A 13,760-nucleotide genomic window follows, 5' to 3' on the forward strand; every position below is an offset into this window, starting at 1 on the left:
GTCTCTCCGTTGGGTGTAGGTCTCTCCACGCATCCTTTAGGCCTAGTGCTGACATGAAAGTGGCAAGTTTGGTTGGTATCGACGGGTTTCTCCCTCTTATGTGTGTACGATCATCTGTGATGTTCATTATTTCATTGAAGTCTCTGCCCACCACTAGTGTATCTGCCGGATTATTGGCTATTAGCGGAGTAATTTCTTCCAACAAGGCTGTCATGAGTGCCGGGGGCGAGTAAACCGCTAGTATGGCCAGGGTTTGATTCCATAGTGTGCCCTGCATGAAAACAAATCTGCCTCCAGGGTCTTGGGTAACATTGGCTATGTCGATTGGAGTTCTTTTGTTTATCAGGATTAGTACTCCTCTCGAGCCCATGGAGAAGCCTGTGTGGATCGCCGTCCTGTACTTAGTCCTCTTGAAGAAGTGGCATTCGGTGCCTGCCAAATGTGTTTCAGTGAGCTGCACTATATCTGGATCATGGCGATTTATGTATTGTATTACTAGCCTTCGCTTTATGCTGTTCCCCAGGCCATTCACGTTCCACGTCATGAAGGCAAGTTTCCTTGCATTATTTCCAGCTGTGGGCATTAGTCTTTGGATTCAGTTCTATGTGAGGATAATCATCTCTCGCGATCTTCATGTGTACACTGCTGACTGTAGTCTTGCTGCGCCAATTGCCAATTAAGTACCTGTGTAACACCCAACTCCCCCTCCCCATACTCCATCCCCAACCCAAGCATCTGTCGCCCATTGAACAAAACGCTTAACTGGTTAAATTAATACTAAGTGCTAAAGTCTCTTTGGTATTAAGAATACCTCAGTATGCACTTCGCGTAACTTGGGGGGTTGTGCCGTGCTGGATTGTGGGCCGCCAGCATTCATTTCGCCAGTTGCTATAGTTGTTTGGTACTTGTCACTTAATCTTGTGTCATGTTGATTTTCATTTTTCGTCCGCTCATGCCTTTATTCATCTTGTCCTTGTGGTATCGCCTCCATGTCTTGTTGGGGTATTTCTTGTGGGGGCTCATTTAACCTTGGTCTGTTTCCTCTGGGTTCAGGCCATATTTCACGTTCAGGGTCTGTAAGCGTTTTTTTAGGGGGTCAAAGGATTGTCCGGGAAGAAGCCTATCCTGGAACCATTGTACGTTATTTCACCCATTTTCCTGGCCATGTGCAACACTGCATCTCGGTCTCTATAATTTAGGATCTTTGCTACCACAGTTCGCAGTGGTCCACCAGGTGTTGGTCTGCCCGTTGGAACTCGGTGTGCCCTTTCTATCGAGAAGAGTTTCGATAGGGTCTTGGGAGCGTACAGATATGCAATCCATTGCTCTAGGAACAATTCCATACTTTCCCCTTTAGCCTTTTCTGGCAGGCCAAGAATATGAATGTTGTTTCTCCTTGACCTGCCTTCTGCCTCCTCCACCCTGTTCTCTAATATTTTAATGCGTTCTAGTGCTCTGTTCATTTGCCGGCCCACATTTCTCAGTTCGTCCTCTGAGACTGATATTCGAGTCTCAGCCTCTCCGGTGCGGGACGAGAGTTTCTGCAGGTCATGGCACAGCAGGGAGACTTCTGTGGAGATGCCATCCATTTTCACTTCCATAGAGGTTCGCGAGTTGGAAATGGCGTTCATCACATCCCTTAGGGAGATGTTTTCTTCCGGATTTTGTGAGTCCCCAGACCTGCTTGGTTCCGCCGTCGGGGGCAGAGTGGCAGTTGTGTATTGTTCCATCGTGCTTTGGTTGGTCACTTTTTTAGCTTGTCTTTGCCCATTGCAGCAGGTGTATGTGGCGTGGTATTGCTGTGGCTGGTGCAGAGTTTCTTATTGGGGTTCGCCGTATGGGGGCGATTCATTCTGTGGATATTGTGTCTTATAAGGCGATTAGTATCCTGACTGTACCCCTCGTCTTCGCGGGTCCTTGTTTGGTGAATTCAGTAGTCTTCTAATTGTTTTATTGCAGGTGTTGTTTTAGCGCTCTGCGCGAAAAATGGTTCGCTCTGGATGTAGGCTAGCCTCTGGAGCTGTTCAGTTTCATTTTAGTGGCTGTGGGGGTTTTGCGACAGTTGATTTGGATGTTTATTCGGAGTGATCCACTCTCTCTTTATAGTCGGTTAAGCGTTTCCCCTTGCCCCATGTTTCCTGCCGGTTAGGAGTTGGTGCAGGGTATCTGGTGCCTGAGGGTTCAATCAGGGCCTCTCTGTTTTACCCTCCCAGTGCAGTAGACAGTTCTAATTGTCTGCGTGCTGGGCCAGTGTGATCAGCGGGCCAGATGGAGGGGGGATGAGGGTGGGGGAGACTTTCCCTAGCTTTTTGCGGTGTGGTTCCCTCTGGTCTGTGTTCGAGAGCCGTGTCCCACCTCCCCCTCTACTTACCGGGTTTTTGTGGAGATGTCGGCGGGCACTCAACGTAGTACGGAGCGCCCGCTAATGGCCGAGATGTTGTGGTCCGATCTGCCCTCAAAGCGGTTTTGGTCCCAAGGGAGCGCCCCAAGCCCTGCTGGTCTCTCCTCGTCGCAGATCAGGGGATCAGGGCCCGCTTGCTCACACCTCAGGTCCACTAGCTCCACGCTGGGGCATAGGGGCCTGTCCCGTCTCGCAGCAGGGGAAGGGGGGGCGCACGTGGCGGCAACACTGTGGGTATGGGGGTGCAGCTGAGGAGATTACAATGTCTGTTTCTGTGAAGCGCTCTATGTTGTACGCCTCCAGCCACTCGACCACTCTGGTGTGAAAGTTTTGGGTGCCGTGCCTCAGTGCCCTGGGTGTTAGTCTTACTGTCCAGGAAGGTTACTGTCAGGTGACTGTGTCGTGGTCCTCTCCGGATCCAAAGGTGTGCAGTGCCCAAGATGGAAGTCGTGCTCCAGGGGCCAGAGCATATGCTTGGTATGGCCACACGCACCATCAAAGAGGATCATTTACTCCCTGCTCCTCTTGTTCACCACAGGACCGCAGTGGAGAGTGGAGAGCTTGGGTTGTGGTCGGGGCCACCTCCGTGTCGAGGAACCCGCTGTCTCTCCCCGTTCACAGCCCCTCCTGGGTTCGCATCGCCAGGGCAGTCCGCCCCGCTCCAATCCGGCACACTCTGTGCGCAAGCACAGCTCACCTGGGGTGCAGCTGTGAGTGCCTGTCTTCTGCGGATTTGCAGTGCCCCAGGTCCGGGCGGGATGGAGTCCCTCACCGGGCCGGGTCTCGTCTCCGCACCGGGGGGCGACTCCTACTTTGGCGTGGGACCGTGGCAGGTCACAGTCCAGGGGTCCCGCGCTTGGTCGCAGGAGCGATCCTGTTGGCCGACGGGAGTCGGCTGCTGAAGGGGGAACCCAGTCGCGGGCCTCCCCATTAGCTCGCACGCAAGGAAGCACAGTCCAGGGGGAGGAGGGGGAATCACAATCCTCTCGTCGGCGGGTCGCATCGATTCCTAACGCCCTCCGCACCCGGCGGCCATCTTGTCGTAGGTTTGGCGCCAGACGCAGTCTATTTCAGACGGCGATATCTCCGGTTCCTTTCTCCGGTTCTGCCTCACACTGCTGTCAAGTGTGGCCGCGGGTGTCCGACACTGGGAAATATACTTTACTTTGCAATCTGGTACAAATTTTGCAGGATTTGTTCAGGATTCGGCTGGCGGCCACGGAGCACCGAGGAATTACGTCCTCATCGTGTACTAGTTGGCCACGCCGCCAAACAAGGTTGATATTGACATCTAATGGCATAGAGCTGTTCTGTCACTCATTTTTGTTTACACAGCAGATCCCAGCATCAAGGGTAATATTGGAGACTGCCAGGGCTGAGACCTGCCTAGCCCCGGCCAATTTCAAGCCCTGTATCTCGGGTTTAAATGGCTTCTATGAAGCCTCGTTGTTAGCGTCCCTTTTACTTAGTTCAATTTCCTGTTTACAGCATCTAACGCTCCCAAGTGTGTGTGGCGTGGGAGAGGGGATGAGGTAAGAGGAAGCCCAATGTGGTTGAATGTGACGGGGCGTGATAGTGGGTTGGGTAAAGCAAGAGGTGTCATGTTTAGTAGGCAAAATAGGTGTATAGGTTCTAGACATGAAAGTGTGTTCAATGATATGTGTGTTGGTAGGTGAAGAAGCTTAGAGAGTTCAAGGGGGCGTGAGTGGGAGGTGGAGGAGATGAAGAATGATGGCGCAATGTAGTTACGCAATGCATGGGAGGCAGCAGCGCAATACGTGTTGTTGCAGGTGGGTTGAAGGAGTCTAGATGTGAGAAGAGGGTTGCCGCTGCTGGGCAGATGATATGACCAAGATGATGGTTGGGTTGAACGAGTGTCAGGACAAGGGAGAATGAGGATTGGTAAAATGCATGGTTTGGAGAGGTGTGAGGCAAACGCAGTTGGGGTGGGAGAGAGCATTAGCAATGGCAGGACGGGGTGGGGGAGGGTGGTTGGGTGGCAGTGGGGCCATTCTCACCTACTACCTGCCCCTCCCGGCCCAACACACATCTTCATAGGATATCTTTAAGTCTATCTCTGTGCGTTCTTATCAGCCTTCTGAATGGTAATGCCCTACTTGCAGCTATTAACCAGCTAAATTAGCCCCAGTTGTTATAAAACTGTCTTTACTGAGTGTGCCTTCAGCCACTTGCCTTATACATGATTCCTTGCATCTGTTCTTTGCACTGAAGTCCTGTTAAAAACCAGCATTGGCAAAACCAACATTTTTGTGCTCTTGTATAGATATTTGATAGGTATTTTCAAGCCAGATTTACCCAGGCTCTAACACCATTTGCTAGCTGTTGCCATCTTATGGTCTAGGTAGTGCCATTATGGTAGTTCTCGGAACATGTGTGCCTATTCAGAGGCCAAAGTTGTAGGCCGTGCCAGTGCTTGTCTGTTTATTCCTGTACATACTGGGATCTGGACAAGTTGATTTTGAATGGTGTGCCCCAGAGAGAAGCATTGGCGAGCCTGTGTCCCCTGGGGTGACTGCTGCACACATGCCTGCTCTTCTCCTATGAGCTAACACATCTAAGTGACACACCACCCTCTTCTCGATCTCCTGCAGGTGGTGTTTGTGGGCATGATGGCCAGCTCTTCGCTGTGGGGAAACATTTCAGACCAGTACGGCAGAAAAACTGTAAGTTGACATTTAGAAACTGTTGGTTGTCATCAGAATTGCTTGTGATATGTGCTTTGAAGAGGTAAAAGTAGGGCTGTTTCATTTCTTCTAATGAAATTCGTCTGCATAGCCTGCTGTCACTGACGAAACAGACACAGAAAGGCGGCTATAGATCACCTTTCACACTGTAATTCACTGAATCACAAAAAAGAAAAATTGTTCAACACACATTCAGCAACTCAACATATTTGGAAAAGGGTCAGGGGAAGCAGAAAAAGAAAATCATGCAAACACCAATTTGAACCATTTAAGGCTGCCTTTAGAGCAGCCTCACTTCGCTGCCTAAGCGTACGGAGGTCGCGCCTAGAAGAAAGCCGGGCGGCGTACAGGAGCACAGAGAACATTCCAAGGGCCACTGTCCAGGTCAGTCAGGTGACGCAGGTACTTCGTTGCACGTATTTACGTCAGTTGTAGGTGTAACCAACAGCAGTACATCCTCGATCATGAAATCTGTTGTTTAGCAGGAATGTAAGATGGAGTCGCTCTATGACCACAGATGCTGCGCGGTGGGATCCAGAAGATTCTTCCCCACCCAGCCCATCAGCCTTATCAGCACGCTTAGTACTACCACAGCTATGTAGCCAAATGCACTCTCATGTTTTACTGATGTACAAAATGCATTATTGCCATTTCCACGTCTTATGCCTTCCGGCTGGCCAGGCCCTACTGGATAGGTGTTCTCTCCCGCCAACCCGTGCAATGTTCTGCTGTCTACTAAGCTCACCACCCACATGACCTATCATACCACATATGCAGTTAGCCTGTTGCCTAAACCTGCCAGTTGATATTCCAAGACTGGGTGCATTTACTGCTTTGCGAGTTACCTTGCCCTAGGATCTAATGCTGACAGCTCCCAGGAGCTATTTTTTCTATAGTTTGTAGTTTGTCTTTCGCTGTGGTTGGTCTGTCGTTCCTTCTTTGGGATTTGATTTCTCCTCTATCTTTCCCTTCCTTGCTTGGATTTTCTAATTCATGTTGTGACTTACGTGTGTTCTATCTCTTAGTTATCTGCTGTTCTTATTCCCCCCTTCTCTGTATTTATGTAATCCTTCTCCACCCCTCCTTACCTGTTTTCTATATGTCTTTAAACCTGCACCTCAGCATATTCCATACCTATCAGTGGGAGTGCTACATGACACAAGTGCCTCATTGTTTAGCGATTTCATTGTATTTTGTGATGTCATCAATTATCTGCAAAGTTTTTTAACCAGAAAAAAGGGGTTCGCGCCTTGAAACACTTGTGTATAGGTGCTTTGCAAATGCCATATCATAGCATATCATATACCAGGGGACGGGCGAGGCCACAATGTGGTATAGTGAGGATGATGAGGGTAGAGGGAGGTTGGACTTGCAAGTTAGGCTAAGGTCGGCTAGGGCCAGCATCTCTTTGCAATGCAATACGGACTCGCCCTTACTATTAAAAAGAAACACCAAAAACAAAACTGCATCAAAACGACACAAGGAACAGGGTTATAATTAACAAGTTTATAAACAGAATGAAAGCAAAATAATCAGAGGCATCTTGTAGTAGATAATTTCTCATCCAGGTGGCGCGTGAAATCATTCTCTGTGCTAACATTTTGGTGAAACAATTTTTGATTAAAAACATATTTTCTTTTAATATGAATTCGTTTCATCATGTGATATTTTCGAGTATTGTTAAAGATTTGTATTGATGGAACGTATGAATATGTTTGTATATGTAAAGCCTTGTGGACTGTGTGCATATTATTAATAAATAAATAAATAAATGAAAACCTATTCAATGCTATAGGAGCAATAAGCGGAAGTATGTGATAAGCAGTTCACGTGGACAGAAAGGCCAAGCAGCAGAGCAGGCCGAAGGAAGCGGGATTCAATCTACCTCCCTCTTCGGAGCGGGATGATGCATCAGGCCGAGCCATTCTTTACTACGTGGCCTTCTTTGCAAGGATTGGAAACATGAATCCTGCTTTACGCAGACTACACTCCTGGAACGCGTGCTTCTTCTGCGCGCGCAGTTCTTCAGCTCTGTGAATGGAACATAAATGTGGGCCGGAAGTTGTGTGGCAGGTGGGAAAGCAGGGGCTGCTCAAAACGACAGGCTTTGCGCGCATTCCATTCGGAATGCATAAGGCACGTCTCGCATGCGATGCGCCAAGAAGCGATGCAGAAAGATGCCACAGGCTGGGCTAATATTTATGACTGAGTGATCCCCAAATTCACACTCTCTCAAAACTCCGAAGCAGCGTCAAGATGTATGGACTTAAAAACTCTTCCCCTTGCAGGACCCCCTCAATGAGTCAAGTATGGCTAACAGGTGCCAGTTCAGCGTCACCAGTTCCTTACACAGAATTTGGAGAACTTTCTTTTTCTGTATGATAGCCCTTTGGGGAAGACCCTTTTTCATATGTAACTGCGACTGGAACATATTTGGGCCGGGAGTATGAGTTCCTTGTTCAATTCTAGTTATTATCCGCAGCATTTAACATCAGTATCTTTACAGACTCCCCTGACACTTTTTTGTAGGAAATGAGGAAGTTTCTACATTTAAAGTTGTCTCTTTTTGGTTGTTTTGGGGCTCAACCCACATGTTTCCCATTTAATGGAATGCCACCCTGATTAGTCAATCATCGCGAGTGTCTGCAACATCAAACAAACGGAGATAGTGGTTGAACTAATCTCGGCAGTATTTTATTAAGCAATATTACAAGGACGGGGGTCATTACCGGGCCAGGTAATGCCCCAAGCCATTTGCTCAGGCCTCAACAAAGCACTAGGGTATTAACAAGCCTGGTAATTCCCCCTGCCGGTGTAATATTGCTATTAGTATGCCGGCACGATGTATCAGGGCACTAATAGCATTTTCTTTCAAGTTGGGAAAAATACTATGCCTGCTACTCGATAAAAAAGAAAGAATGTCCGCCATGAATCGGGGAGAAGGGACAACACTTTGTCCCTTCTCCTTTTCCATGGCGGTGATGAAAAAGATAGGAAAAAAAGTAAACATTGAAAATGGCTGACAGGGAAAGGAGCGAAAGGACTGCACGTAGTCCCTTCTCCCTTTCCATGGTGGCCAGTCGGAGAAAACAAAGGAACTTTGCTCTACGCAGCACGCATCAGGAGCAGGTAAGTCATTGTGGGGCTGGTAACGAATCGGCGAGAGACAATGCACTTGCTTGTTACAAGCTCATTGTCCCTCGGTGGTTACTAATGTCTCATGTGCCCTGGATGTCCATGAATCACATGCAGAGTAAAACTAGCGGCGTCATGAGTCTGATTCTATGACACGACAGGAGGCTCATATTATGCATTACAATCTTTACTCTGAAACCACAGCAGCAAAGAAAAACTTTTACAAACAAAAACGTTGTAAAGAACAGAACTAAATAGAGTTCAATGGCAATGTATGGGAGCTCCCCAATCCATCATGGAGGACAGGTCATGCCCCACAGGCGACCAATGAGCAGGGACCCTTCCCCATATAAGTCCATTACTCCAATCCCAACCCCTCTTTCTTTGCTGCTGACACCACAGTTAAGTACACTCCTTTCAGTTTGTGTCTTACATGTTGTCAGTAGAAGTTAAACCTTAATTGGTTATATTATGGGAAAAATATTGTATGCTTGTAGCATTTCTTTGTGATACATTTAAGATATATATTAGTCCTTTATATTTTAAAGTACTGTTTGTTTAACTTTCCAACGCTCGCTGCGCTGGTTTGCCTCTGGGCATTATGTTTAAGTGTGTACTGTTTTCTTTATCCCGTGCGCACTGGTCTGAATGGAAGCTTTCTTTATGTAAAGATTTATTGGCTAACAGAAGCTAATGCTTTGTGCAGGTGTGCGCGTGCGCGAGCATTCTTGTGTTTATTTATGGTTTACGGCCAGACTGAAGCTGATAAGCTTCAAGGCCAGCGCACGCAAGCCTCTCTTTTGTTTGTTTATGCCCTCCGTGTTTGTTACATTAGCTTATTCAGGGCCTGCACTGCTGGCGACCTGTGTGCAAAGCCCTTTGGTGGGCTGCAGTGTTCCTTTGCATAACACAGCCTCCAGTGGCTCAACAGCTAAGTGCTTGGTGTTGGGAGGCTGGGTTCCAGGCTTCTAATACAATGTCCGGAACATCATGGATATTTTAAAAAATGTATGTATGGTTAATTTGCACCTCTTTTTTTTCTTTGAATTACACCTGGGACTGCCAGGTGCTGCGAGCGTGCTTGGTCCTATATATTTCCTGTTTCCTTCTTTTCTATTATGTTGAAGCCAGTCTCTGTAGCACAGGCAGTAGTGGTTGTCAGGTTCGAACGAATCCTCCAACTTTTAAATTCGGAACGTGTTGGGGTAAATAATTACAATTTTATTTTCCATTCCGCCCAACCATGCAAATCCCAGAGGGATTTCTCAAATGGAATCCGGGTTGCCTGTTCACCGTAGTTATGCGAGACCACTTGAGACAGCCCAGTCCGCATTTTTCCACTTTAACAAGATTATATGTAATTTTAATTACTTTTGAATATGAATGTTTATGTATATATATATATTTAAAAATTGATATTTTATTTTGTGTTTATATTGATATTTCAACTTATATTAACACTGGTTCGCCTACTGCAGAGCCTCATACACTGCCAATTCTGCAGTTTTTATTTTATTGTTTATTTATTTACTTATTTCTTAAGTTAGGTGATTTGCCTTCACTGAGGTGCCATCTGTTCGGTTTCAGGTTCAGCCTGAATTCTATTGCGAGGTTACCCCCTCGTGTACTGCAGATTATCACGCCCTGCTCGGGCGAGCAGTTGGAGGTGCACTTGCTCAGTGTTTCCTACCTTAAACTTGACAGTTTTCTTTTGTTTGGGGGCTGCTGGTGGCAGATGTCATTGTCTTCCCTGGAAAGGTGCAGTCATCTGCTCGGTGGCAAGGTTGCCTGTGTTTTCTGCGAGGGGTCCCCTCGTATACTGCTGGGTCCACGCCCTGCTAGGGTGAGCAGTTTGAGGTACACTTGCTCAGTGTTTCCACCCTTAAAGTCGGCAACTTGGGTAATTACCTTAACTGGCATGCACCATAACCTGCTCGGTTTCAGGCTCTGCCTGAGTTCTAATGCGAGGTTACCCCCTCGTATACTGCTGATTATCACGCCCTGCTCGGGCGAGCAGTTGGAGATGCACTTGTTCAGTGTATTACTCCCTTAAGGTCGGCAGCTTTGTTTAAGTGCTGCATATGGCTGACGCCATTGTTTGTTCTGGTAGGCATGCAGTTACCGTCGGTTTCAGGCTTCGCCTGGTTTATACTGCGAGGTGCTCCCTCGTGTACTATTAGTTGCCACACCCTGCTGGGGTGAGCAGTTGAGGTGCACTTGCTCAGTGTACACTTTTGATAAACAATATGTTTAAGTGTTGACTGGAGCACATTTGCGTTTTTCAGAATTGTCAGTGGCCCGGATAGCTCAGTGAGTATCAGCTTATATAAGGGCCTGGGGTTCGGACCCCTGTGAGGGCGTAACCCCTCTTTGTTGGATATATTATATATTTTATATATTATATATTATTTATTTATTAAGTACTTTGAAAAAAAGAGAGTGTGGAAGTGGTTGTAAACAGAAACATATGGAGGGGTTGTACCTTCCTCTCTAACCATCTCTCTGGTATTATCCTTCGTCTTTTAGTTAAAAATTCTGTCGCCCTTTACCTTAGTTAGTTCAGGACAACTCAGTCCTTTCCTTAGGTTTGCTTCCCCGACCTCAATTGCTCCACCCAATACCCGTGCTGATTAAGCTACAGTATTTTCTCTCAACATGAGGAGAAAAAAGAGTGTCTCTAGTGAGGTCTGCAGGGCTTAAGGCTCTTTAGTGGGGACATGTTTTTCTCCCCTACTTTTGTTCCATTGGACATTCATTATTCTATTGGATTTTGGTGGAGACAGGGTCAGCTCGAGGGTAACTGTTCAGTTTTTGTTGCATGACAAGTTGAGCAACCATGTTTTACTTGGATGGAATGTTTGGAAACACTTGATGGAAACACTTGATGGTATCTGATAGATGAGTTGCCAAGTAATAACTTTATGGCGCCTGCCCCATGGATTTCCTCCCAAAGCTTGGCCTATGGTTCAGCTTGCTGTCTAATAGTATATTGCAACTTCTCCTCTGCTCGAGGAGTACAAGTAGGCTTCTGTACCCTCATGAGCGTTGCTTAACCTCTTTATACATATATATTTTTCTATAGTGCACCAAATAGAGTGCTGTTTTCATATCTGTGCTGACCCTACTGATGCAGGTTCCTAAATTTGAAAAGGTCTAAATCTGTCTTTTATCCTGCTGAGATCGATAAGTAAGCACCTCTCGTATTCCTGAGGGTTCGTCGTACTGTATAAGTACTGGTTTGCTATGGATAATGTGCTTAGTTTTTCATTCCCTGATTCCTTTAGTGGCCAGTCAGCCTCACATGAATACAGTGATTCAGTCCTCAGGGTTTGAGGGGATAGTGGTCCCAGTTTCTTTCTCAACCTTACATTTACGGGGCATTGATAATTATCCAGAGTCCTTTCCCCCTCATTCCCTTCCCGCCATCCTTGGGGGAGATTGCATCATATTATTACACCTCTGGGGGTAACACCCGATGGTTTTCCGTTTTCCTTTTTTACAGGATTTCTGACGCGTGACCAGTGCAGACTCGCACTGAGCATTTCCCTCCCGTCAGTTACTTTCCTTTCTGCTAATATCTGGTATTTCAAGAAGTTAAGCTGATCCTGTCCACGGTCAGGGGTTGGTTAGAGGTGCTATAGTGTATTTATTTCTCTTAAGGGTGTAAAGCGGTGCTTTAATGGGGTCCTCAGGGTAGCTTTCTTCTGGGTTGCAAGGTTTCCCTTGGATAAGTGGGGGAAGTTTCTCCTCTTTTGGGAGGACTCAATATCCTTTGGTGGGATAGAGGGGTCTGGGAGTGATACTAATTCCCCATCCACGTTCTCATGACCCTCTATTGATGTGTTCTAGCGTCTATACATTCACTATCAGAAGGTGTCTGCCGCTATGATTCCCAGAGGGCTGGGATATTTATATTTAGTTACTGACGTGGTTCTCATAGTCACCTGCATGGCAGGTGGTCCTTTGGGTTCTTTCACAAGAGTTCGTTTTTACAGTAAGGTGCCAGCTCAAGGTGCTGTGAGCTTCAAGGATCTGCAAGTTGGCTGAAATATTTGCTGGACCTATTCTGGTGTGCAACTTCAGTTTAACTGTTTAGTGATTAGTTCTTTGCAGTTTAGAGTCTTGCTAGGACTTTGGAATTTTGGTGTCCTCCTTCGGTTAGTTTTGATCCTCTAGGGGGTTTATCTCCAGGGAGGAGGGATCAAGGTTCAAACACCGGGCATATCTACAAGGGGGTTTACATATCACTATAATGGTGGCGATTGGATGTCAGATACATTTTTTCTCCTTGCCAAGTTTGCCCTCTAAGGATCAGGTTTGTTAATATATGCCTTTTGTCATGTAGCAGAGTCCTTCTGCAAGAGTTAGGGAGGTCTGAAGGTCTCCGTGTTCGCGGTTTGATGGGTTTAGCTTCTCAGGTGGGGCTCCTCTCTTCCATTCTGTTTCTGCCTCCAGAAGACATCCCTCCTTAGTATACATATATGTCTGAAGACAATTGTGGGTTAATTCTATTGCTTTTCCGCTCTGCTCAGGATGGGTTGTCCTATTACAAAATGTACTCCCATTTTACCTTTTGAAGATGTGTCTTTCCCTCTTGGTTCCCAGTGTAGTTCTGCGACATGCCCTATTTCTAATGCGATATCTTCCTTTAATGCATGGGATGGAACCTACAAGACTTTCACCCCTATGGGGTACTTTTCTTTTCTTTATCTCCAGGAGAGCTAGGTGCTTATTTTCTTTGGTTTGCTTTCTAGGTTCCCAAAAAAGGGTATGAATTTAAGTGTTTTAAATGTTTGATTGGACAAAAGAGGTGTTTATTTCAGATGAGTTTTGTCCTAACCTATTAGTATAGGAGAACTTTGTTCAATGTTTTCCCCTCTTTTAAACAGTTGGTTTTGGTGGCTGGTAAGGAACACAGGAATTGACACATTTTCCTGTTTTCTTGCAGTGGATTTGTCTATGCCTTATAAGACAGTTTTTCGGGCATCCTAGTCTTGGGCAATTCTCTTGCGGTCAGCTGATTATTTAATGAAAACATTTAAGGTTTCCTTTCCTATTATTTTATTATTCATTATATTGGCTCTATTATGGATCATGTTGTACTAATGAGATGCAAGGGCTTTGAACTTGCATAATATGAGCCTCCTGTCTTGTCATAGAATGACTAATTCCCCACACTAACGTGAGATGGGGGTTTAGATTCTATTAAAGACAAGGAGGCGATTATTATCCCACCCTCACACCCTGGATATGATATGATGTCAATTGTGATATGCATGTACATAGGTGGTTCAAGTGAAAACATTCTTTGGTTTGTTGTTCTGCCCAACCACCCATCCTTCTTGCTTGTTGTTTTTTACAGCTATGGTTTAAGGTCCTGATCAGGAGTGTGGCTCGCAGTTACAAGTTATGGAGTGCGTGGTACGAGAGCTTCACTGGATTGGCCTTCATCGTTTATCGTCTGATCTGTGCAGTGGACGTCTGGTTTAAGACAGCTACAGAAAGAGGGGTTGGGATTG

General features: G+C 46.4%; 1 protein-coding gene across 4 annotated transcripts in view; it reads left to right on the forward strand.

Annotated features, from left to right (window-relative positions):
- The window catches only part of SVOP (SV2 related protein), a 750,499-nt gene that overhangs the window by 450,980 nt on the left and 285,759 nt on the right, over window positions 1–13,760 (forward strand). For all 4 annotated transcript variants that reach the window (XM_069619446.1, XM_069619445.1, XM_069619448.1 and 1 more), the window contains one exon: window positions 5,014–5,085. In XM_069619446.1, coding sequence (XP_069475547.1) covers window positions 5,014–5,085 — 72 coding nt within the window. The remainder of the gene's footprint in view (window positions 1–5,013; window positions 5,086–13,760) is intronic.

Source organism: Ambystoma mexicanum, chromosome 10 (assembly GCF_040938575.1).
Source record: "Ambystoma mexicanum isolate Mex_15411 chromosome 10, UKY_AmexF1_1, whole genome shotgun sequence".
Classification (NCBI taxonomy): Eukaryota; Metazoa; Chordata; class Amphibia; order Caudata; family Ambystomatidae; genus Ambystoma; species Ambystoma mexicanum.